This window comes from Dipteris shenzhenensis, chromosome 26 (assembly GCF_047967505.1).
Source record: "Dipteris shenzhenensis isolate YYH24624 ecotype China chromosome 26, Dip_SZ_1.0, whole genome shotgun sequence".
NCBI lineage: Eukaryota > Viridiplantae > Streptophyta > Polypodiopsida > Gleicheniales > Dipteridaceae > Dipteris > Dipteris shenzhenensis.
The window spans coordinates 48,921,783-48,948,757 of record NC_141621.1 but is presented as its reverse complement, the minus strand read 5'-3'; the positions used below and the strand labels follow the sequence as shown (position 1 = coordinate 48,948,757).

The 26,975-nt window shown below is 42.9% G+C and overlaps 1 protein-coding gene across 1 annotated transcript in view; it reads left to right on the top strand.

Moving 5' to 3' along the window:
• The first annotated feature begins 556 nt into the window (after positions 1-556).
• The window catches only part of ALDH6B2 (aldehyde dehydrogenase 6B2), a 128,873-nt gene continuing 102,454 nt past the window's right edge, over positions 557-26,975 (top strand). Inside the window, exons 1-2 of the mRNA XM_087397523.1 lie at positions 557-769; positions 18,910-19,025. Of these exons, the coding sequence (XP_087253649.1) occupies positions 679-769; positions 18,910-19,025 (207 nt within the window). The 5' untranslated portion in view covers positions 557-678. The remainder of the gene's footprint in view (positions 770-18,909; positions 19,026-26,975) is intronic.

The following is a 26,975-nucleotide window of genomic DNA, read 5'->3' as shown; positions in this document are numbered from 1 at the left end:
CAAACTTGTTTTTCTGGGAAACGGCTTTCTGGATAGCAAATATTTTTTCCAAGCAACAACTTTAGTAGTTAACATGCGAATGAGCATGCAAGACCTGGATGAGTGATTGGAAAGCCTGAAATAACTTGAAGACTTGTAGCGAGAAGCCAAGGCAATTGTTCTAGGGAGAGCTCAAGCATGGAGGGAGAGTGGAGCCCCCGAATTGATTTATAGCCATGTTGGAAGGGGGTAAAAAGCCCACACAAGCTAATGAAAAGCCAATAGCCACACACAAGCTAAAAGTTGAAAATCCAATAGCCATCTAAAAGTAGAGGTTAAGAATTTTAAAAATTATTAATAAAAATTCCTAAAAACTAAGAATAATCACAAAACTCCCACTCTAACTCAATCCTAAAGCACAGTCTCTAGAAGAGCCATTGCTAACAAAAGTCAGCTTGACTTTTCCTTCACAAAATGAAACAACCATAATGAGATAGCAATAATCAAATATTGAAGGGCCAAAAATTTATCCACTATAGCAGCAGCAGCTCCAAAAGGCATTGATAGGAATAATCAAGACTTCCATAGGTCCCTTTGGAGGGATCCACTATAGCAGCACCTCTAAAAGGCACTTAATGGTCAAAGAAGTGTCTACTATGACCTTGAGAGTGGAGGCTGATTGCAGCTGCAGCAAACATCATGTTCCGCGTTGTCTATGGAGCTCTGGTTTCTCGAGGTCGTCCCACCCGTGGCTTCCTTGGCCACTCTTCGTTTTCCAACTTCCTTGCAGGTAGCATTTCCCATGTAAACAAGCACTCTTTCATTTCCTGGGTTGGATCCAATCCAGAAAATGTGGAGCATCAATTTATCACAGTTGCCGTCGATCAGAAGCGCTTCATCGTGCAGGCTTGTTCTTGTGGAATTTGTCGTGAATTAGGATAAAATTATTGGAGCTGCCGTACGTTCGTCCATTGTCTAGCCGTGTAGAAACCCAATGAAAAGGATACCAGTAAAGTACGGGATAAACTTAATTACACCACTTCTTTTACTGGTACGGCTCTTTTTATCTTCATCCTTTTACTGTTACCATTCTATACCCTGCAAACGCTTAGTTTCTGGTGAAGGAAGAGCAGAGACAAAGGCAAAGACATAGATTGTTTCAGTTGGAACCTTCCAAGGAATAAAGCTGGACCCCTATTTCCAAAATTTTAGCTTGTAGTCTACTTTCCCGTTTTAGCCTTCCTCAGTTTATTTGCCAAAAGCATAGGTTTTGGTAGGGCCACTCTTCCCAAAATAGTGGGGATACCTCCCGTCATCCGCTTCAGCAGTTCCTGTGGCCCTTTTGGCTTCCTTGGACCCAAAGGCCTTTCGGGGCACTAGGCAGCCACGTGCCCTTCTTTTCTGCGTCGGAAACATCTCCCCTCCTTCCGGAAGGTCTCAATCTGCTCATGCATAAAGTGAGCTCTTCTGTGTAGAGCCTCTAGTTCTGGTTCTGGTTCTACTTTCTCCTTCAGTGCTAGCCTTCGTCATGGCTGAGTTTGCCCTTCACCTCCGGCGTGCGGATAGAAACTCAGTACGAAGACTTTGTATAAAAGGATGCTCAAATATGTGTGGGTGTGTGGATTTGTATGTGTGAGAGCATATTTTTATACTATGGTCTACACCCATTGTTGGGCGCTCATGATGTCAGTGGGGATGTCATAGTAGCTAGTCTTGCTATGCGTTATGGAGTTTATGGTTTTCAATCTTATGAGTGACTATCGTGAGATTGAAACTGCACTATGTTGTGTTTTTAGAGAATGAGTTTGGGAATATTCTTGGATTCATCTAGGTATATCTCCTTGGCTTCTAAGGTGAAACACTTTCTTTTTCGATTTTGGGATGACCAGAATCCTTCTGTTCTGGCACATACTTGCTCTTTTCTGGGACATCGTTCTTCTCGATGTGATACTAAGATGAGTCCTTCATATTCAGCAGAAATGCAGAATGCATGAGGTCTTGAAGCAATGAATCCTTCATTGAATTCACAACAACTCCAATGTTTGATGGCAATCCTACCCAATACTTCTGAAAACAAACTCAAGATAATAATCTACTTTTCTCCTCGCATTGCGATACAAGGGCTTAGGTCTTCAAATAAAAATAAGGCAAACTATATCAACATAAAAGAGATACTTGGCCTTAGATAATTGTAAGAAAAATATTTCTTGGAGCCTTTCTTTGTCTTCTCCCCTTGAGAGACCCCTCAAGTCTTTTTGAATGGAGTGATTTGCGATAAATTGCATACTGATAAACTTCCAAGTAATGTGAACCTCATCTTGGAATTGCTTTGGAAAAACTGTTCTTTAAAGAGTTTCTCGAATTCCATTCAATGCTTAAGTACTCCTTTTTCCACAAGATGTTCTCCCTGCCAAGCACTTACCTTGTTAGGTGTAGATGTACTGTTCTTAACTTGGATGGCTCTTGAAGCTTCTTCACTTAAAAGATATGTTATGGGAGAGAAACTGTAAAGTTGTGTTACTTTGGCCAAGTTAATCCATGAGAGACCATAATTTATTCTATAAACAAATCCCAATTAAGGAAACTGTACTTTATAAAATACCTTCATGTAAAGAGTTGGTACTCGAGCTTATCATGTTGGAAAGGTCACCTCCCCATCTGTAAGCCCCCATATGAGGAGAGCATGGGGGGGTTGAACCTGGTGTCTGAGAGATGGCCACATGGGCAGCATCATGGCTGCCATGGGGGCAGAGATCAGAGAAAGAAAGAAGAACCTGGAGGAGCCATGGTGGCTGCAACAAATGAAGCTCATGGACGGAAAGTTCAGCCAGGTTCAGCCTGGATCTGGCTTGTCAGAGGCATGTTTGGAGCAGCACCAAAGGGCGAAGATATCCTTGGAGGTAGGTGCTTGTATGGCAAGCCACGTGGCAGTGGGGGTGGGCAGGAAAACAACCTGGAGCAGGCCTGTATGTGGCGCAACATGGAGGGGGTGACCAGCAGCCTGGTCGGCCAGGTATAGGGCTGGTAGGGTTGGTTCCAGCCTACCATGCCTAGAAGAGGGCAGGACAGGAGGGGCTGGACCCTGCAATAAATGGAGGGCTTTATGCCCTGGAACAAAGGCTTGGAAAGGGCCAGTAAAGACCCTTATATAGGGCCCTGGTTGGGCTGGTGGAGGCAGCCGACCAGTCGGTTTTTTGGGGCAGAGAAAGTTGGTCATTCTGGTCTGGAAAAGTCGGCACTGCAAGGGGCCCTAGAGGCCTATAAAAGCAGCAGCCCTTTGGAAGGGCATTTCATCATCTAGAGCCAGCAAGTTTTCGGAGCAGCAGGAGCAGCAGGACACTGACCCTCAGGCCTACATCCACGAGGCAGAGGAGACCCAGAGGTGCTGCAGACTGAGCTCATCTAAGGGCTGGAACTTAGGCTTTCTTCTAGCCTCTAGGGCAGCAAGGTGCTGAGTTCTTTGGACGGACAGTCTACATATGCTCGAGGTGGAGCACGTGGGCTCGAGACTAGAGATATCCGGCAGATAGTAGAGTACCTTGTGGTAAGATCAAAGTACCATGCTCTGGTGGGACTTTGCATCTATCTCTCTTTTGTTGTGTCCATAGTTTTGGATGGAAATGTAAGTTTTGGTAGCTTCTATATTTGGCTGTATTATTGTCTATTGATGAGTTTGCACATCTATTTGATGCACATAAGTTAAAGAAGTTTGTGATTCCACACCCCACACACACTGTGTGAGCTCCTGGGCTATTCTATCAGTCTTCCGCTATGCATACCCTGTGTTGGTCGATTTCTAACATGGTATTAGAGCCCAAGTAGGAGGCTCACAAGTGTGGGAGACTAAAAGCAGGGATCTTGCTGAAGGACGACCCTGATTCAGAAGCTCTTGGGAATCATGGACAATTCACAGATACAACAAAGCAAGTGCGCTCCAAAAATTTGTCCTCCAAAGGTGTGTTCCAATCGTGGCAAATCTTGCTAAAAATAGCAATCTGGAAGGTGTGCTCCCTTGGCACTTTGGACATCCAGTTTGCATGCCTTTTCTCCTTAAAATGTGTGGATTTTAGCCCTCTCCAAGTACCTGCCACAAATAAAAACCGCCAAGCATATTTTCACCGGTTAACGATTAGCCAATGCATGCATTCTAGTTCTTTGGACTAATCCTAATCCTTCGAGGGCATTCCAACCATGCAACTAGCGAACACAATTCAAAAGATAGAAACTTTAGTTGTGTGGTAGGTAATGCACCATGTCCCGCGTGAGCTGCTGCCCCCGTTGCACGCCTAGCTGATCCGGCTGCCCCCCCGCCATCTCTTCTTGCCTGCAGCCTCCTCCGCCTCCCCCCGCACTCCTTCTTCATCTCCTCCCACCCGCCATCTCTTCCTCCCCCCCGCTTTCTCCTTGGCCTCCCCCAGCCGTCTCCTCCGTCTCCTGTTGCCATCTCCTCCCGCCTGCCATCTCTTCTGCCCCCCCCTGCCATCTCTCCCCCCCCCGCCTTCTCCTTGGCCTCCCCCCCGCCATCTTCTTTGCCTCTCGTCGCCCCCCCTCGCCCCTCCCCTCCGCCTCCTTCCGCTGCCCCCTCGCCTCCTCCGCCTCCTCCTCCCCACCTTCTCCACCTCTTCCCCCCCGCCTCTTTGCCTCCTCCTCCCTGCATTCTCCTGCCCCCACCCCTTTTCCGCCTCCTTCCCCACCTTCTCCCTCCTTTACTGTCTTCTTCTACTCCCCTCCTCGCCTCCTCCATCGACATCTCTCCGCCTCATCCCGCCCATCCTCTTCGCCCTTTTATCTTTTCTCCCTTTGCAGCGGGAGTTTTTTGTACTTGTTCGGAGAAAGAAAACCTTGGTGGTGACCACGCTGTCCATGCCTTGCTGGCCACGCCGCCTTGCTGTCCACACCTGCCACACACTTTCTTCAGCAAGTTGCCTTCTTCCTGAACTGTCCACACCTCGAGAACACCTTCGTCAGTTGTTCTCCTTCTACCTGAACTGCCCATGCCTTAGAAATCAGCAGCAACTTCTGTCTGCCCCGTATACTTTCCTGGTCCAAAGCTTTACATGACCTCGTGCCCTGATACCATGTCAAAGTGCACAGAATATGCAAGCAGAGAAGAGAGAGCAGATATGTGAACTGAGACAGCAAGAAATGTGAATGCAAATAGATGGAACTGCGTAGAAAACGTCACAAAAAACTCTGGCTTATGACTGAGAAAACCTCCACAAACTTCGTAGAATACAAGAGGGCAGGGAGGCCTATTTATAGGGGGAAGTTCATTTGCTGGTCAGCGTGCTCAATCAAGTGACTGAGCCGACTAGCCTTGGCGGGCTGGCCGGTCTAACCCGACCTAAATGGGTCAGGTCTAGTCGGGTCACCTGATCTGGGTGCTTGACCAAATCTGGCCCCAACCCTCTTTGCACAGCTCGGCCAAATCTATATGCTGGTATTGCGATAATTCTTTCTATCTTAAATGGTGCGTTGCCCTATCATCTAGATTTAGGTTTAGATGCTCGTTTGGGAGAGACTAAAATGAAATTGTTTAGACTTCACAAGCAGTTGTAGCTTGAATGAAGAGATTTGGACTACTTTTTGATTAGCCTTCTCCTTTAGTGCTAGCCTTCGTCATGGTTGAGTTTGCCCTTCACCTCCGGAGTGCCAACAGAAACTCGGTACGAAATGGATGCTCAAGTATGTGTGGGTGTGTGGATTTGTAAGTGTGAGAGCATACTTTTATACTATGGTCTACACCCACTGTTGGGCGCTGATGACGTCAGTGGGGATGTCATAGTAGCTAGTCCTTGCTATGCGTCATGGAGTTTATGGTTTTCAATCTTATGAGTGACTCTCGTGAGATTGAAACTGCACTAAGTTGTGTTTTTAGAGGATGAGTTTGGGAATGTTCCTGGATTCATCTAGGTATATATATGCTGGTCAGATAGGCCATTTTCTTGGTTATGATATCTTCTATGCTGGAGAGCAGTCCTTTTTTGGTGTGGCTTTTTTGGTAAAGCACGACCTTCAACCTGTTGTGGCTCTCAATGATCGCCAGGGTAGATGGATTATTGTTCAATGCCTTGTTCAAGGGAAATTTTTTGAATTTGCATCGGTTTATGCCTCCCAATCTTCTTGTGATAGAGCTTTGATCTGGGCTGCCATGCATACTTATCCATGGCGACAACATGCCTTCATTCGTGGTGACTTTAATAATGCCCCTCAATCGGGTGACAACACCTCAAGCCTCACTCATATGTTGGCTTCTGAAACACAGGCATGGTCTGATTTTTTGCTTCAGTTGTGCCTGGTTGATCTCTGGAAGGAATTACAGCCCATGCTTCCGGGCTATACCTTTCAGCATAATGCTCAATCTTCTTATCGAGCATGCTTGGACAGATGATATCAGATTGATCCACAGCATTGTGATGCCTTTACTTGTCAAATTTGGATTGATCATGCTTTCACATATTCGGATCATGCTCCTCTTTGGTTGGGGCTTTCCTTACATGAATTTCTCACTGATAGATTGCCTTGCCGAAGGCTTTTGCTGATTAATAATAGTTATCTGGATCATGCTGACTTTAAAGCCTTGGTCTCTGATGCTATTCAGCCTCTCTCTCGTCAGATACACATTGGTTTGGATTATGCCTGGCAGGCTTTTGTTGTTCGGATGCAAGCAGTTATTCGAGATTATGGCAAATCCTATATGCAAGCCACAAGGGAGACTGTAGCACATGCCAAATTTACTTGTCAGAGTTTGACTGAGCTTGCTCATCTTCGCCCTTTGTCTTCAGAGGAAAGCATGCTCTTATGTTAGGCTCAATTCTCTCTTCAATCCAATGATCGCAGAAAGCTTGCTAAATGGGAAACTTGATCCAGACAATGGGCATTTTTGGATAAAGGCTGCTCTTCCAAGCAATTTTTTAAGAGTTTACACTACACAAGACAGGCTGCCAATATCTGTCGGATCCGGATGCCTGATGGTTCTTGGTCAACATCTTGTTCAGAGCTTGCTGATTTATGTGTGCAGCACTTCTCCACTCATTTTGGGCATGTGGATACTCTTTCTCCTCGGGTCGTGTCTGCACGTCAGCTTCTTTTGCAGCATATTCATCCAATTCCGTATGATGCTCAGGCTTTGGAACTTGAACATCCCTTCACTTAAAGGGAATTGTTTGATGCACTGAGATCTTGTGGCAGATGGAAATCTCCAGGATGGGATGGTCTTACTGTTGAATTTTGGACTACTTTTTGATTAGCCTTCTCCTTTAGTGCTAGCCTTCATCATGGTTGAGTCTGCCCTTCACCTCCGGAGTGCCGACAGAAACTCAGTACGAAGACTTTGTATAAATGGATGCTCAAGTATGTGTGGGTGTGTGGATTTGTATGTGTGAGAGCATATTTTTATACTATAGTCTACACCCACTGTTGGGCGCTGATGACGTCAGTGGGGATGTCATAGTAGCTAGTCCCTGCTATGCATGATGGAGTTTATGGTTTTCAACCTTGTGAGTGACTATCATGAGATTGAAACTGCACTATGTTGTATTTTAGAGGATGAGTTTGGGAATGTTTCCTGCATTCATCTAGGTATATTTACTGTTGAATTTTTCTTGCATTCTAGGATCTTCTTAAATTCACCTTGCTGCAAATGGTAAATACAGCATGGCAAAATCAGCAGATGCCTATGTCATCGAAAAATGGTCTTCTCAAGCTGATTCCGAAAAAGTAGCTATGTGATTCACTTGGTGATTGGAGGCCAATCATGCTCATGCCAGTCATTTAAAAGATCATTGCCAAAATGGTGGTTGATCGGCTTAAAGGTTATTTGCGTGATGGGTTGCATCCCTCCCAATATGGCTTTGTTCCACGTTGCCATATCTTAGATAACATTGCCAATGCTTATATTGGGACTGAATATGCCAAATACACGCAATAGGATGTTCTACTCTTGCAGGTAGATATTGCAAAAGCCTTTGACACAATTCAATGGGATTTCATCTCGCAAACTATGCGAGCTTTGGGGTTTGGACAAAAAATGCAGTAGGTTATTTACTGGCTTTACAGAGATAGCAATGCAGCTTGCATTCTTTCTGGGGATATCTCTGATGAGTGGACTCTTCGTTGTTCGGTCCACCAGGGATGCCCTCTCAGTGTTTTACTGTATGCCATTGCTACTCATCCTATGCTGCAATACATTGATCATCTTGTGGCTACAGGATCACTTTATGGCTTGGAATTGGATGCTAATCGCAGCATGGTTGCTCAAGCTTATGATGATGATTCTTTCTTTACCCCGAAGAATATGCCTCATGATCTTGGTGCTTTGATGCAAGCCCTCTCTGTTTATGGTTTGGTAGCTGGTCTTCATGTTAATTTTCAGAAGTCTAAGCTGTTCCCTTTGCATTTCAAAGATTGGCATAGTCTATTATGGCCCAGGGATATCATTCCACCCACTTAGTTTGTTCGTCATCTTGGTTACCCTTTGGGGTGGGAACTCACTTGCCGACAACAAACTGATTGGGTTTTGGCTAAGCTTCGGAAAAAGCTTGAGTATTGGAAACTGGCAACCTGGCCTTTGCACGTTCTTCTTCGAATAGTGCAGTCCATCCTCGTGGCATATATTCAATTTACCTGCCATTGATCATGTTCACTTAGGCAGATCTTACATCTTTCATGTCTGTCTTTATGGAAATCTTCTGGCGATCCAAACATGGCAGAAAAAGTCTCAGGGTGCTTTTGATGGATCACATTTATTCTCCCAAGATGCATCGTGGATTGAACATCACGGGTATTCATGTGCATATTCTTGTTCATAGGGGGAAAATGTTGCTACAATTTCTGCAAGGTGATTAGCCTTGGGCTCAGCCTTGGGCTCTTATGATTAGGACTCTGGTCACTCATATCAGCATTTTTGCGTTTGGTCATTGGCAACTCGATCACTGGGATTTCTTTTTTGGCTGCACTGGTGGCACTTTGCTTGGCTGCCCTTCTGTCTCTCGCTTGCTTCTTGACTGGAAGCATGTTCTTTCTCATCTAGAATGGAATGGACGGCAATCTTTGCTTGGGAATTCTTTGAGAGCTGAAAGCATTCACTGGTCGAAAGTCTTTCAGCCTCCCTTGGCTTTACATGAACCTCGACGTTCCTACTTTGTCTCATTTAAAGGCATCACCTCGGTTGTTGATGTTATAGATGATGCTGGTACTATGCTCCCCTTTTCTCTACCAGCCACTACATATGGATTGGGCTCTCATTATCGTCCTTTGTGGCGACAAATTACTTCTATGCTTTTGTCTTTTGTTCCGATTCCTCCTTTGGAACTCCAGGACCGGCTGGAAGATTAGACTTTGACTTCTCTAGGGTCCTCTTCTCGTCCTTTGAGGCTATCTCGGATTATTATACCTGCTTTGTATAAAATCCTTTTGCCTCAATCTTGGGTTTCAGAGAGAGGTGATTCTGTTCGGTGAATGCATCGCCCAGCCAAGTGGTGGAGGAAAAGATTAGAGCAACTTTGGGCCTATAAAGTACCGCTTCGGCAACATGTTTTCTTTTGGCGAGTTCTTTTGGGAGTGTTTCCATATGGACAGCTATTAGCTCATCGACACATTGCTCCTGCATTTTGCCACAGTTGTTCAGCTTCTTCGGAGACTGTGCCTCACTTGTTTTGGCATTGTCCGTGCTCTCGTGAGTTTTTTGATCTGCTTTGATAGCGTCTGCGAGCGAGATTCCCATCTGTTCCGTTTGGGAAGTTCTTTTGGCTATTTGGGTTTCATCCATCCAGACCGGAGTTTCATCTTTTCTTCGTTTGGGTTCGCTACTGGGCACTATGGACTTTATGGACATATAGGAATTGTAAAGTCTTTGGTGATCCTACTTTCTCTCTGTTTGGCTTTTTTAGGCGTTCTTGCAGAAATCTTTCTTTGATTGCTTGCAGACCCGCTGCATAGATCGTGAGGTCTTTTTGGCATATACTGAAATTTTTAGTTGATGTAATTGTAGCACCTTATTTTGAGGTTGCTACTCATATAATATAATCAATCAAAGATTTCAAAAAAAAAAAAAGTGTGTGAGAGAGAGAGAGAGAGAGAGAGAGAGAGAGAGAGAGAGGAGCAGGCTTGCATTGCAGCCAGCCCAACCCGTCCATAATCCAAACGGTGGGAGCAGGATCTTTCTAATCCTTGCGTGTATCATCAAAACCTTCATGCATCACATCATAAACTAATTGAGCCTCCAAAGAAGCATGCCCAGGGTCATCCTGACCCAAATCCTGCTTTTGCCTTTTATTTATGTATGTCTTCATAGTAGCCATTGAGAACCTGTAAAGCGTAGAAGGAAAGGTAGGAAAGGAAGAAAGATTTGAATAGAAGTAGAAGATAAAATCGAAAAAAGGTAAGAGAGAGGCTGTTATGTACTGAACTGAAAGTCTGGGACAAAGATTACAAGAAGATAACAAAGAGGACATCAGTGAAAGAGAAAAGAGAAAAACGCTTAGAGGATATTGTGGATCTGGTGCGTGAATATGCCAAGCATGCTTATATTTTTTCCAAGAAGGATGCCAGTTGCAGTAGATGTTGGAAATTGGCTGACACGCACTTTGGGGGGCTGTTTTGTTTGCAAAGTGCATTATGCAGCTAGGGGCTTCTTTGAAGTGATCATGGTGGATGAACAACACAAGCAGATGCTACTTGAGCACTCTCCTCTTTTCTATGGCCAGCAGATGGTACATGTTCTTCCCTGGTCGCCTACCAGGGACGGTCAGGCTTTGATTAGGCATCGTTGTCCTATGTGGGTGGAGGTTGTGGATTTCCCTCAATGCCTTGCTTCTTTGTTGCCAAAAATTGCAGCCTCTTTGGGAAAGGTGGTGTGTCCACCATGACCGAATGGCAACTCGAATAGATTTTGCAATTTGTGGGATACAGATAATCCCTCTCTAGACTCATATTCTTTCACAGTAAACAATGTTGCTATGGGCAGTGCATTTTACAAGCTGAAATGGGGTTTATTTGCAGGAGCTTGTTTTGAATGCAAAAAGTTTGGGCACATGGCTTCACAATGCCCGCTAGTCTTGCATAAAATGCCTCTAGATGCCATGCCTGTTGATATGCATCACAAGGATACTTTTGTCTCTTGTCAAGCAAAGAATAAGTCCAATAAACCAGTAAATGCAGCTTAGGATAAGGGGAAAGCTCGTGCTGCGTCAACTGCTAATGCCTCTGCATTGATGCCTTTAACTTCTCAATCGAAAGTAAGGGAAAAAACTTTGCAGGAAGCTTGGTAGAGTCCAAGAAAGATTATGACAGCAAGGAGACCTCTTCCATCATGTACTTGGAATGGTTCGTCTTCAAGTGGGAACACTCCTTAAGAAAATTCAGGGATTGGAATTACATGGGCTGCAGTAGCAGCCAGTCGTACACTCTTTCCTCAAGAGGAAGTGGCTGCTCTTTTATCTTCTCCACAGACTTTAGTTTCATCTCAGGGTCGAGGGCCGGATCCTGAGGTTGAAATGCAATCTTGAGTTTTGGGGTTCTCAAATGTGTATACTTTGTAAATATGCTGTCATACATAAAGTGTCTTACTCTCAATGTACAGTCTGTGATCCCAGGAAATGGAAGTTGGTTTGGGGTTATCTACGTCAAATGCAGCCTGATATAGTTGCATTGCAAGAGCACAATTAGCATATGTATGTTGGTCAATATGGGCATTTTTATGGCCATGATATCTTCTATGCAGGAGAACATACTTTTTCAGGAGTGATTTTCTTGGTGAAACATGAATTACAGCCAGTGGTTGCTCTAAATGTACAAGAATCTGGTAAAAGATGCGCTTCAGCCACTATCTCGACAGGCTACCATTGGTATTGATTTTGCATGGGAAGCCTTTGTTACACGAATGCAAGCTGTCATTCGTAGTTATGGCAAAAGTTATATGAAGACCTTGAGGGATAATGTTGCTCAGGCAAAATCTCAGTGTCAGTCTTTGATAGAGTTGAGTCATCTCAAGAATCTTTCTGCATTGTTAAATAGCTAAATGGGAAACACGTGCAAGACAGAGAGCCTTTTTGGATAAAGGCTACTCCTCTAAAGCCTTTTTTAAAGGGCTGCATTACAGAAGGACTTCTCAAAATTTTTGCAGGGCTTTGTTATCAGATGGTGCTTGGACTTCTTCCAGGGCAGAGCTTGCTACAGCTTGTGTTCGACATTTTTCTTTTCATTTTGGAAAAGCAGATTTACCCTCGCAAGAGGTTATTACAGCGAGAGGAAAATTATTACAGCATGTCATTCCAATTGTCTCTTTGGCAGAGGGCTTGGATTGGGAAGCTCCTTTCACTGAACAAGAGCTAAATGATGCTGTTAAATCCTATGGTAGATGGAAATCTCCAGGTTGGGATGGTCTCACTATGTAATTTTTCTTGGCATTTTGGGATTTGCTGAAAATGCCTTTGCTGCAAATGATTAATACTACTTGGCAAAATCAATGTATGCCGGCTGCTTGGAAGAAAGGGTTGGTTGAACTTCTTCCCAAGAAGCCCATTTGTGAGTTCTTAGCTGATTGGAGGCCCATTACTTTGATGCCGGTAATATTTAAGATCATCACCAAAATGGTGGTTGATCGGATAAAGGAATATTTACATGATGGCCTGCACCCAGCACAGTATGGCTTTATTCCACGATGCCATATTGTTGATAACATTGCAAATGCTTATGTTGGAATTGAGTATGCCAAGTATACAGAGCAAGATGTGCTTATATCGCAGGTAGATATTGCAAAGGCATTTGACACCATTCAATGGGACTTCATAGCTCAGACTGTGCATGCTTTGGGATTTGGTTAAAAATTACAGCATGTCATCTTTTGGCTGTATCAGGATAGCAAAGCTGCATGCATTCTCTCTGGAGATTTATCAGTTTCAATAGATGGAGCATCTCATTTGACACTTGGGCAAAGGACGATGTCGTGTTAATGAAACGGGGTGTTAGAAATCACAATGCTACGTGAGTCTCGATTGTCGAGCATTGATTGCTAAGTCATCAAAGGAAACTCGGGCGAAGGACTATCCACATCATTAAATTCAGTACAAGTGTCGGACAGTTCAAACAAGGTCCAATCAAACAAAAAATGACACATTTGAGCTGGATTAATCAACAATAGGTATTTTTGGGAGCATATGTTTATACTATGGTGTATACCTCCCTTGGGTGCTGATGATGTCAGTGGGGATGTTATAGTAACAGTCCCTGCTATGCATGATGGAGATTAGGGTTTTCAACCTTGTGTCTGTCATAAGGTTAAAATTGCAATATTTGTTCTGTTTTTAGAGGATGAATTTGGGCAATTCTTGGATTCATATGTATGTATATACATAGCTATTCATGGCGACAACATGCCTTCATATGTGGTGACTTTAATAATGTCCCTCAATCGGGTGACAACATCTCAGGCCACACTCATATGTTGGCTTCTGAAACACAGGCATGGTCTGATTTTTTGCTTCAGTTGCGCCTGGTTGATCTCTGGAAGGAATTACAGGTCATACTTCCGGCTTAATGCTCAATCTTCTTATCGGGCACGCTTGGACAGATGGTATAAGGTTGATCCACAACATTGTGATGCCTTTACTTGTCAAATTTGGGTTGATCATGCTTTCACACATTCGGATCATGCTCCTCTTTGGTTGAAGCTTTTCTTACATGAATTTCCCACTGACAGTTTGCCTTGCCAAAGGCTTTTGTTGATTAATAATAGTTATCTTGAGCATGCTGACTTTAAAGCCTTGGTCTCTGATGCTATTCAGCCTCTCTCTCGTTAGATACACATTGGTTTAGATTATGCCTGGCAGGCTTTTGTTGCTCGGATGCAAGCAGTTATTTGGGATTATGGCAAATCCTATATGCAAGCCACAAGGGAGACTGTAGCACATGCCAAATTTACTTGTCAGAGTTTGACTGAGCTTGCTCATCTTCACCCTTGAACTTTAGAGAAAAGCATGCTCTTATGTCAGGTTCAATTCTCTTTTCAATCCAATGATTGCAGAAAGCTTGCTAAATGGGAAACTCGATCCAGACAACGGGCTTTTTTGGATAAAGGTTGCTCTAACAAGCAAATTTTTAAGAGTTTACACTACAAAAGACAGGCTGCCAATATCTATCGGATCCAGATGCCTGATGGTTCTTGGTCAACATCTCGTTCAGAGCTTGCTGATTTATGTGTGCAGCACTTCTCCACTCATTTTGGGCATGTGGATACTCTTTCTCCTCGGGTCGTGTCTGCATGTCAGCTTCTTTTGCAGCATATTCATCCAATTCCGTCTGATGCTCAGGCTTTAGAACTTGAACATCCCTTCACTTAAAGGGAATTGTTTGATGCACTGAGATCCTGTGGCAGATGGAAATCTCCAGGATGGGATGGTCTCACTATTGAATTTTTTCTTGCATTCTGGGATCTTCTTAAATTCACCTTGCTGCAAATGGTAAATAGAGCATGGCAAAATCAGCAGATGCCTATGTCATGGAAAAAGGGTCTTCTCAAGCTGATTCCAAAAAAGCAGCTATGTGATTCACTTGGTGATTGCAAGATGTTCTACTCTTGCAGGTAGATATTGCAAAAGCCTTTGACACAGTACAATGAGATTTCATCTTGCAAACTATGCGAGCTTTGGGGTTTGGACAAAAAATGCAGCAGGTTATGTATTGGCTTTACAGAGATAGCAATGCGGCTTGCATTCTTTTTGGGGATATCTCTGATGAGTGGACTCTTCGTTGTTCAGTCCGCCAAGGATGCCCTCTCAGTGCTTTATATTGTATGCTTGGTTGCTAATGTTATAGATGATGTTGGTACTGTGCTCCCCTTTTCTCTAGCAGCCACTACATATGGATTGGGCTCTCATTATTGTCCTTTGTGGCGACAAATTACTCCTATGCTTTCGCCTTTTTGTTCCAATTTCTCCTTCTAAACTCCAGGACCGGCTGGAAGATTGCTCCAGGGTCCTCTTCTCGTCCTTTGAGACTATCTCAGATTACTGTATGTGCATTGTATAAAATCCTTTTGCCTCAACCTTGGGTTTCAGAGAGAGGTGATTCTGTTTGGCGAATGCATCGCCTAGCCAAGTGGTGGAGGAAAAGATTACAGCAACTTTGGGCCTATAAAGTACCGCTTCGGCAACAGGTTTTATTTTGGGGAGTTTTTTTGGGAGTGTTTGCATTTGGACAGCTATTAGCTCATCGACACATTGCTCCCGCACTTTGCCACAGATGTTATGCTTCTTCTTAGACTGTGCCTCACTTGTTTTGGCATTGTCCGTGCTCTAGTGAGTTTTTTTATCTGCTTGGACAGAGCCAGCGAGTGAGATTTCCATCTATTCCGTTTGGAAAGTTCTTTTGGCTATTTGGGTTTCATCCATCCAGACTGGAGTTTCATCTTTTCTTCGTTTGGGTTTGCTACTGGGCACTATGGACTTTATGGACATATAGGAATTGTAAAGTCTTTGGTGATCCTACTTTCTCTCCGTTTGGCTTTTTTAGGCGTTCTCTGCAGCAATCTTTCTTTGATTGCTTGCAGACCCGCTGCATAGATCATGAGGTCTTTTTGGCATATACTGAAATTTTCAGTTGATGTACTTGTAGCACCTTGTTTTGAGGTTGCTACTTAATAATATAACCAATCAAAGATTTCACCAAAAAAAGAAGTGTGTGTGTATGCCCAACCTACTTTATGAAACTCATGAAAACATACAACATAAGCTTTGCTCATAAAGAACTCCAGGTAAGGTTTCTTAGTTTTTTGCTTTGCCTTGCCTGGATGCTCCAGGAGCACTTTTTCCCTTGGCTTTTACATGATGACAAAGAAACAGCAAATTGATGCTTCAAAAGTAAGAAATTAAAAATTGCAATCTCCAAAGGGTGAAAAAATCAAGGAAACCAATTAAAAGAAGTGCTACAAGCCACATTCTTTGCTTGTATGATTCATACATCCATTCTTAGCTTATCTGTTTATGCTGAACTCCCAGAAATCTGTTGCTGTAGAATGCAAAGATTACTTTATCCTGGGCACTTAATCACATGGTAAATCATTAGTAAAGTTGTTCATATACACAAACATGGTCTGACCAGAACTCTTCATTTGAGCTTCACACTACTGTTATCACAACTAAGAAGGCCTGATTCAATTGAAGAATTTCCAACATTAATTTTCTGCTGTTTTTAAAAAGAAGGCTCCATTATCTTCATGAGAGAGGACTATTTTCATCTTAACTCATGGATCTTTTGTTATACTTTAAGAAACTGCATCAAATATTATTCACATCTCTCTCTCTCTCTCATGAAGAATTTCCAACATGAATTTTCTGCCATTTTCAAAAAGAAGGCTCCATTATCTCTATGAGAGAGGACTATTTTCATTTTAACTCATGGATCTTTTGTTATACTTTAAGAAACTGCATCAAATATTATTCACATCTCTCTCTCTCTCTCTCTCTCAAAATGATCTAGAAATTTCACTGCTCATAGCTCACCATTTATGCACACCAGTAATTTTCACTCTCTCACAATTAGACAAACAAGGTGACTATGTTTCATTTCTTACATGTCCAATACACCATCCAGCATAACACCTATCTCTCTTGTGTTTCCCTCACCCACCCATGGTTCATGAATGGCCATGCCTCAGCCTTGCCTCAATTGCAACAATATATGTATGTCCAATGTATTGTAAAAATTAAAACTTGTGAACAAAGAAAGAAAATCCAGCACTTCAGCTTCATGAAAATCTGCAGCAATGCCTGGCTAGTATTCTTTCAAATCTACCACACAATAGCACCATGGAAATGTGCAGCAAGCCCGTGTGGTAAAGCTACCACACTATTGGTATTCAGTGTAGGTAAGCTTACAAAAGCATTTCAGTTGTCACCAGAGCCAGCAACAAAGTGATTTAGTTCATTACCTGATTCAGCTTTGCATTTATTTGCAGTCTTCCAAGCACATTGGCAATGCCTTGTTTAAGTCAGTCAAACCATAGGAACAGTATCCAGACCTCACCTCTTCAAATTGGTAAAATATTCTATACTCATGCAGGCAACAAGCAATGCCTTCTCCTTTAGTGCTAGCCTTCGTCATGGCTGAGTTTGCCCTTCACCTCCGGAGTGCCGACAAAAACTCAGTACGAAGACTTTGTATAAATGGATGCTCAAGTATGTGTGGGTGTGTGGATTTGTATGTGTGAGAGCATACTTTTATACTATGGTCTACACCCACTATTGGGCGCTGATGACGTCAGTGGGGATGTCATAGTAGCTAGTCTCTGCTATGGGTGATGGAGTTTATGGTTTTCAATCTTATGAGTAACTATCGTGAGATTGAAACTGCACTATGTTGTGTTTTTAGAGGATGAGTTTGGGAATGTTCCTGGATTCATCTAGGTATATGATGGCACATCACTAGCTAGTGTAGTAGCCTTCAAGAGACTTTCAAAACTCCATGCTGCAGACCTTTTGCTTTGGGATATTGCTAGGCTTCTCAGGTGACAATTCAGATGATGGAACAGCTGTTGTTCTTGGGATTCCAAACGTTGGATTATTTGGAATCCACTCCAAGGAGCTTCACGTGCACACTGATTTCGATTCTTTATGTGCATACTCATTCCGATTGAAATATATGGTTGCAGACTGGCTGCCCATTGAAAAGATTTGTGCCATGTCATTATGCATTTGATCTTCAGGGAGTACAAACTATATGCGGTCAGATAGTATTTTTGTGTTAGAGCTTTTGCTATGCATAACGTTTCATATTGAAAGGCATGGTTTCAAGGCCCATTTTACTTGTTCCAAGCTTGTGACATACTGCAATGGTGCACTTTTCTTGGTATAGGCATGGCATGTTGAGGGATTTATCATCACCTTAGGGGAGGCGTCTCTGACAAGTAGCACATTGTGAAAACTGGCAATCCTCACCAGTGTAGCTGTATTCAGTCTGTTTAGTCTCTTGCTGTGAGATTCCAACTCTTCGAGTGTGTCAATAAAATTAGTGCAATTCTTCTGAAGCAACAGACGGCCACCAATCCTTTTGCATTTTGTTTCTATAACTCCTTCGAACTGTAAAGCATTCAGAAGCGCTCACCAGATTTCTTTAATCTGAAAGAGGTGTTGTTAGAAGCTGAAATCATGACCAAGTGATTGAAATTGTGATAATTGCAAACCAAAGGATTGAAATTATGACAAAGCAGTACATAATGCCGATTTGCTATTGGCCTTACATTTTACTTGTATGTCGATGCTTTAGCATGATCAAATAAGATGCCCTCTTTGCACCATCTCCCACCATACCGCTTTTGCAAGACAGGGGTTTCCTGTTTGTGTCACATCACATGAAGCAACATGTTTTCCAGCTACCATCTCTTCACAAGCGAGTCAATAATGTTTGGGGAAAAAATATATAATTTGTTGTCTAGATCTGCTGGATCCTTGACTGCAATGTCTTCTACTGCCACCTCTTAATGGACCTTCATAGCAAAAGTGAGCACAAAAGCTATGTGCTGGATGCAAAATAAATACAATCATCTCTCATGCAAGTACACGTTTTCAGTGGATATTCTCTAAGGATTTTTTATTCTTTCGTGGCAATGCACCTAAAGGTTTACCCTGTGTTCATTGACTTTACTTAGTTTGTTCTTCTTAAACTATGCGGTTGAGGTATTTTTAGAAGGCAGACATGTCACCATTGTGGAAAAGAACCTTTAAAAATTATTGAAAACATGTAGGTTTGATACAATCATGAACACCATTTACAAAATTTAGGAATTCGAGCAAGAGTGAAATAGTAGGCTTTTAAAACTGATGCTACATTTTGTAAAGAGAAGTATTGGTGTGGTTAAAGAAATATTTTGTCAGAGAGATAAATATTTCATCTATATTTTCTGTAAATAACAATATTTTGCATGGTGTGGCACAGGAAAACATAGAGGGGAACCTGTACACGAGAACTGCAGGTTATATATAAGATCCAATCAGCGCTTTTTTTCTGTTGGAGGAGCAGTTCATTCTAACTCACACTTCGTGGAGTCCCCTGTATGTAACAACGACCATGACCTCAACAGAAATATAATGCTCTAAATTTTATATTTTGAGAGGTAATGTTCGGTCATTTTTGCTTTAGCAAGAGCATAAAAGCCTAGTGTAAGTGGCGGTTTACTTTCTCTGTGTTTTGTCACCTGAATCCTAATGGACCTCCCAATAACTTTAGTAGAGCATCTCTCATCATCTTTCTTGGACACCTAAGTGGGTTCTTGGACAGGGCACACACTTTGGCAAGATTGGTCATGTATCAACACATGAAATAACGACTCTCAGCTTTTTGTAGGGCTGCAACTTGCTGTCCTTGATATCAGTCCCATAGTTCCTGTTGGTTTCCCAGTGGAAAATATAATCTCTCTCTCTCTCTTTCTCTCTCTCTCTCTCTCTCTCTCTCCCTGAGCATGTCGCAGAAGCAATCCCCTAGATTGAATAGGACTCAAAAAGATATAGTTGGTGTCGTCCAGCATGAGACACAAGCCCAATTAGTTCTTACTGACAAATTAGCAAGGAACAAAGTTCTCAAGCAAACCAATAAGCTAAGCCTTAACCTTCTGCAGGACTTCTTCCAGATGTGATTGGGAGTTTGCCACATGCACATGATGAAGAGGAAATGAAAAAGACTGAGATGTGCAGAGCATGGGGAAAAATCAGAAATCAGAATTGTTTGTTTTTCTTTGATTCTGGGGCAAAGGCAAATTTCATAACTCCTGATATGGCAGGAAGGCTTTGTTGGGATATCTCAAGGTGTATGCCTCAGGCACATCTTATGTTTCTATGTGTGAGTGCTAGAGGCACAGTTAGGTGCCCACAAGCACAGTTAGGTGGTGGAAAAGCCACATAGGATGATTGAGTGAATCTAGGAGCAGATTGAGGAGATGATTGAGGAGCTTTGAGGTCATCAGTGATGTCAGTGACCTTGTATGAGGTGCCTACTTAAGGACCTCTTTCTTCTTCCTTCTATATGCAAGTATTCTGATTTTGTGTCAACTCTACTCTCTCCTTTCAGTGTTTCAACATGGTATCAGAGCCATTTGATCCCCCTTGAGCCCATTTCTGCCACATCATCATCATCTTCTTCTTCTTCTTCTTCACCATCTCTCCCTCTTCTCCCAAAAATTTGCTTGAGCTTGTTCTCCTTCAATCCTCAACCATTTCCCACGCCCTTTCTGCTGGAGATCCCTCTTGATTGGGCGAACTTTGGGCTGGAAGGAATTGACGAAATACGCGCGCTGCTCGTCGCCATTGCAGAAACATCGTCGAAATTCTCTACTGCAAGTTCTCTGCGCCTGCTCTATCTTTTCCTAATTCCTTCCAGGGCAAGCTTCTCCATACCTAGAGCTACCTTGTGCTGAAATCTGAGCAGCAATGGCTGCATATTGAAGGAGAAAACAGAGAAAAACCAGTCGACTTTGTTCAAGAAGGTGAAGGCGACCTGACGCATATTTTCGCCTCTTCTTCCCAGAGGATCTACTGTGGTATACCAGCTTTCTTTTGCCTCAGAAAGCCCTCTTTCTTTTGCTTTGAAGAGTGTGATATGAGCCCTCCAAGTTCAGCTCTCTAGTTTTGACAGTTTTGACATACTTTTGAAAATGATGCTACATAAAATGCTACTCTAGCATTTCTGGTCTTTTGAAGTTTTTAATAACTTCACTACAAGTGTTGCTTCAGTTTTGTTTTGACTTGCTAGACTTGGTTGTGATTGGAAAGTGTTTATTTCATTCACTCCTATGAAGCATGCAAAAGTAGCATCATTGTTTGAAAACTAGTCACTACTATTTGCTACATCAAGTGGCTATACTTTGGAAGTATTTCAGTTCTTTTTGCCCTGTAAGAGAGAAGACACTACCCAATACTTGGGTTAGAGCCTCTCATGGCTTGCTTATGCAAAATATGTGAAAAGCCAAAACATAAAGCAATGTCTTGTTATGCTACAAAGGATGAAAATGCCAACCTGACTTCCTTGTTGAAGATTGCCAAAACAATGGTTGCCAAAAAGGAAGCAACTACAGAGATCTACCCTCTCATGGAACTTTTATTTGACTCCAAGTACAAGAAAAAGATGAAGGTCAGATACCTAAGATATGCTTCTCTACACAACTATGGAGATGACAAGATAATTGTTCTCTTGAAGGATATGATTTTCAGATCCACTTGTTCTATCATAGTACCATCTTATAAGGCACTAGACACTGCCCATGTGGTAAGACCTTGCCTTGACTTGGATATTTTGCCTCCACAAGATGAGGCATCCCATGAAGATTATGCATTTTAAACATCTCTATGTATGCTCCAGATCTCTCTTTTATGTCAAGGTACTCAGCCTGGATAGTCCTCCAAAATGAATGAAAATAAACTATTGTGTTTTGTGTGTTTTGTAAACACCTCTGGTCACCTTATGATGTAGGCCATGTGTATGTTTTGTTCCATGGTACCTCCTAGAGACATTGTGTGCATGTACATGTAGGGGAGATAACCATTGGAAGGTCTGTTTGTATCCCTTTCTGTTTACCTTACACCCAAGGGAACCCTTGCTAGCATGAGAACCTAGCCATAGATTTATCCTTGACCACCATGAGATGGCATGAGAAACTATGAGACTAGATGTATCCTTGACATAGCCTGAGGCATTTCCTTGAGGGGGGGTTTGTTGGGATATCTCAAGGTGTATGCCTCAGGCACACCTTATGTTTCTATGTGTGAGTGCTAGAGGCACAGTTAGGTGCCCACAAGCACAGTTAGGTGGTGGAAAAGCCACATAGGATGATTGAGTGAATCTAGGAGCAGATTGAGGAGATGATTGAGGAGCTTTGAGGTCATCAGTGATGTCAGTGACCTTGTATGAGGTGCCTACTTAAGGACCTCTTTCTTCTTCATTCTATATGCAAGTATTCTGATTTTGTGTCAACTCTACTCTCTCCTTTCAGTGTTCCAACAGGCTTGGCATTGAGCTTGAGGAAATGGGGCCATCCAGCATGTGTGATATGGCCAACCCTGAACTCAACACACCTGTCACTCCTATCATTGGCAAGTTGAGGATGCATATCCAGGGATATCAGGATGCAGAGGACTTCTACATTATGCCTTTGCCAGAGTGTGATGCTTTGCTTGGGATGCCTTGGATGTACAGGGTGGGGGCTGATGTGCAGATGAGAAACAAGAAGATTTCTTTAACTCATAGAGGCAAAAATCAAGTACTTGATGTAAAGTTGAAAGGGGAGTCCATCCCTGTAGTTTCAGCTTCTTGTATTTTCAATGTAATAAAGCGTCATATTTCAGCGTACTTGATTTTTGTCAAAGAGGACAGCCAACCAGTTCAGGAAGGCTCTACTCTTTCTGCTTTAGATAGAGAAAGGGCTGCTTTTATTTCAAAATTCAGGATTGTTTCTCAGATGCACTTCCTCAAGAATTACCTCCCAAGAGGCCCGAGGATCATCAAATTGATATAATTCCAGGAAGCTCACCGCCTAATATACCTCCCTATCGTGTCAGTAAGGCACAACAGGAAGAGATAATGTCACAAGTGAAGGAACTCTTGGAAAAGGAATTAATACAGCCAAGTAATTCTCCTTACTGTTCTCCTGTGTTGCTTGTGCAAAAGAAGGATGGCAGTTGGAGAATGTGTATTGATTATAGGGCTTTGAATAAAGTCACAATTAAGAACCGTTTTTCAATTCCATGTATTGATGATATATTGGATCGGTTGGAAGGTTCCTCAATGTTCAGTCGTATTGACCTTAAAAGTGGATACCATCAGATAAGGATACGGCCTGAAGATGTCTACAAGACTGCCTTCCGCACTTCATTTGGCTTATATGAGTTCCTTGTGATGCCTTTTGGTTTGACTAATGCACCTGCCACTTTCAATAGAATGATGGACAGAATTTTTAGAGCACACAGAAAGTTTGTGGGCACTTTCTTTGATGACATCATTGTGTTCTCTAAAAATGAGCAGGAGCACAAGAAACACCTTACTATTGTGTTTCAAGAGTTGAAAAGAAACAAGCTATTAATAAACACCAAGAAAAGTGAGTTCTTTATGCATGAGATTCATTTTCTCGGTCATGTAGTGTCAAAGGATGGAGTCAAGATGGATCCTGCAAAAGTTGAGGCCATAAGGAGTTGGCCAATTTTGAAAAATCTGCATGAAGTCAGAAGCTTTCTTGGTTTGTGTTCATACTATCGGAGGTTTATAAAGTACTTTGCAGAAATTGCTTCTCCCTTGCATGCTTTACAAAAGAAAGCTGTACCGTTTTGGTGGGGACCAAAGGAAAATGCAGCTTTTGAAGAGCTGAAGCAAAAGTTGTGTTCTGAACCCGTTATTATCTTGCCAGATCTTGCAAAACCCTTTGCTGTAACTTGTGATGCATGTGGAAACAGCATAGGAGGCACTGTGATGCAGGATGGCAGAGTGGTTGCATATGAGAGTAGAGTTCTCAAAGATGCTGAATTGTACTTGCAGATATACGAGAAGGAAATGTTAGCAGTGATACATGCTTTGACCACATGGAAACATTACCTTCTTGGAGCTGATTTTTATGTGCAGACAGATCATCAGTCACTTAGATATTTTCTCACGCAGAGAAAATTATTTGAAAAGCACATGAGATGGGCTAACTTCCTCTCAATGTTTCATTTTCAAATTGTACATGTGCCGGGTAACAAAAATGTCGTGGCTGATGCACTTTCTAGGAAACCACAGCCTGAAGCAGTCTCCAAGAAACCCAGTGTTTCAGCAGTGAGCATTGCTTACAACAATGTGTTAGATGTGATGAAAGATCAGTATGTTAATGATGCTGATTTTTCAACTATTTATGATCAGCTTTCTGATGGTCAAAGGCATGATCACTATATGTTGAAAGAGGGTTTCATTTTGATGCATGGACGACTCTGTGTCACTGATTAGATGCGATAGAAAGTCATAATGGAAAGTCATGCTCCTCCATATGCAGGACATAGGGGAATTACAGCAACAATTACAGCAGTGGAGCAATACTTTTATTGGCCATCTTTGAGGAAAGATGTGGAAGAATATGTGAGAACATGCATGGTTTGTCAGAAAGTAAAGTTTGACAGGTAGAAGGCACCTGGGTTGTTACACCCTTTGCCAATTCCGGATAGACCATGGCAAAGCATAGCTATGGATTTTGTGTTTGATCTTCCACGTACTCCTACTGGACATGATGGATTGTGGACAATAATTTGCAGGTTTAGCAAACAAGCCCACTTTGTGCCAGTAAGAAAGAAAATTACAGCAGATCAAATGGCCAAATTGTTTTTGCAGCATGTCTTCAAGTATCATGGGATGCCTGAATCCATAATCAGTGATAGAGATTCGAGGATGACCAGCCTCTTTTGGAGAGGACTGTTTGAAAATATGGGCACTACGCTGAATTTTTCGTCATCTTTTCACCCTCAGTCTGATGGACGATAAGAAAGGCAAGGAAAGGTTGTACACAAAGCTGAACATGCGTTACTATGGTCCTTTCCAGGTTTCTGAAAAGATAAACGAGGTAGCTTACAGGCTGAAGTTGCCTCCGCATTGGAAGATACATAATGCCTTTCATGTGAGCTTATTAAAGCAATATCATGGAGATATTCTCGAGGATGTACCTGATGAGGTGCAGCCTGAAGTGGAAGAACAGGATGAACTTCTGGTCCCAGAGCAGATTCTGGCACACAGAGATAGAAAGCTCAAGGGTAAAGTTATCCGTCGCTACTTGGTAAAATTTCAAAATTACCCATCACTTGATGCGAAATGGATGGACGAAGGTGAACTGGCAGATTTACCTGGAATATTGCAGCTTTACCTTGATGCTTTCCAATTAGAGCCGACTGCGGTCCGGGCTCCTACAGGTAGCTCAGCAGAGCGAGCGTCTGGAGCATTACCTGATGTTCGAGAGGGAGGTAGCACCTCCACTCCCTCAGTACAGACGGGCTCACTATGATTTCATGAGGTCGCTTGATGACACTGTATGTTTCATCCGAGATACTGAGCTGACAGTATTTCTGCTGTGAGACTTCATGATATTGATGCATCTTGACTATTGATCGCCGAGGATCACATAGATTTTGAGCAGTATATATGGATGGATGCATGCCTCTCCTAGCCATATTTTCACTATCTCTGTATACTATAGCTGTGGCTTTCTTGTATACTCTTTTATGCTATATTTCATGCTCGCTCCTGTGTTTTGGGGCAGCAGACTGTGGTTTGCTGTTTCAAGAGAGGGGTATGTCATGGGGGCGTGAAATTCTAGGTACTTTAATGTACTACAAGACCGTGACAACTTTGGTTTTAAAAGTCCAAGCGTGGGCTTAATAATGTGTAATTAAACGCGGCATGGTGCCTAGCACATAAGTGTAATTAATCCCTAGGCCCAAAGGCATTCCAAGGAATTAAAAGAGTGGTTGTTGGGAAATGATGACGTGGCATTTTTAATGGGCCCCCTAGAGGGCCATGTACCTTCAGTGACCCCCCTAGAGTTCCAGGTGGCTCTAGTGCCTTCTACATGCTCCTTTGCCATTCCTGGACCTTCGTGGGCCTTCTAAACTTCACATGTGTGGTTTTCTCTCTCATCTTCTCCCTTTGTTGAGATTTTGGACTGGTTTTTCAGCCTCCTTCAGCTGAATTCCGTTTTTCTTCATAACTCCTCACCCGTTTGGATTCCTCGACTTCCGTTTGGCCCGATGGCTTCCCCTCTGCCTCCCCTTCGTAGTGATATGCTTTTCCCTCCGTGCGTTTGGTAGAACGAGCAGAGCTGAGCACTTCTTTTGCTGGTCGAATTTGCAAAAGTGGCTTTTTCTGGACCTTTTTTCTTCTACTGCCTCCTGGGCCTCTCCTCTTGCAAAGCTACAGCTTTCTGTTGAATTTCGAGTGGTCTGACGCGCTGGTTGACTGGTTTTTCTCAGTTTTGGAGGACTTTCCGGCGATGAAACTTCTCCAAAACCTTCTCAATGCATTCCTCTCTGAAGCACGCTTCTTTTGAGCCCAAGAACTCCCACTTCTTCGCGACAGAAGTGTTTCTTTTCGCATTTTTCAGTGGAATTCTTGCTGGTCGGCTCTTGTAAATGCTCTTTCTTCATGCCTTTGCACTCCTCTTTGGCTAAGAATGCAATTGGGCATTGGCTGCTATGTCCTCTTGGCGATTGAGTGTCATGACAAGAGAAATGATTATTTAGTTAATTGATAGTCATTAGAACTTTATTATTGTTAGGCGCCAATTTGATGGTGCGGTTATATGTTTGTATTTATGATCGATCAAGCGGTGTAAATAGTACCGCCAAAACTATGTAACATTGGCCAATGATTAGTAATAAAGATGTGCACACACGTGTCTAGGTCCTAGGGGCAATAGGAAAGGGAAAGGGTGCATTAGAGTGCATTGAATGGTAGGTGCATGGGTCATAGGCTAAGGGTAGGTGTAAATGGGAAGATGGAACTTGAGTGATCTCAAGGGACATTAATGAAAGGGTATCACCCTTTCATTGTGAATCTCACGTAGCATTCTTTCTACCACATTGCATTCATCCGTCATCTCTCTCCCACCTTGCATGTAGGTCGAAAAAGAAACAAGTACTCTCACGAGGGCGCTCTTCCCCATTGGAGGGCCAATCGGCATTCAAATTCTGCATGCATTGCACACATTTGCATTTTCGAAAAGTGTGGATCTTCACATTTGGTATCAGAGCGGCGACGATCCACGAGCGGGACGAGAAGAGGGCGACAGTTGTGAACGACGGAAGTCGCAAGAGAGGTTGGCGGAAAAGGATCACGATCGACCGATCTCGAGGTTCTGAGACAAGGGATTTTTCCTGAAAAATTTTGGCCTTCAACGGCGAACGGCGAACGGGGTGTTCTCTTTTGCCCCCCCCCAATGTGAATGTACCCTTAAACCGTGAGAAAAAGGGATTCCCGTTCTACCCAACCGGAAGTCGGATCGGAAT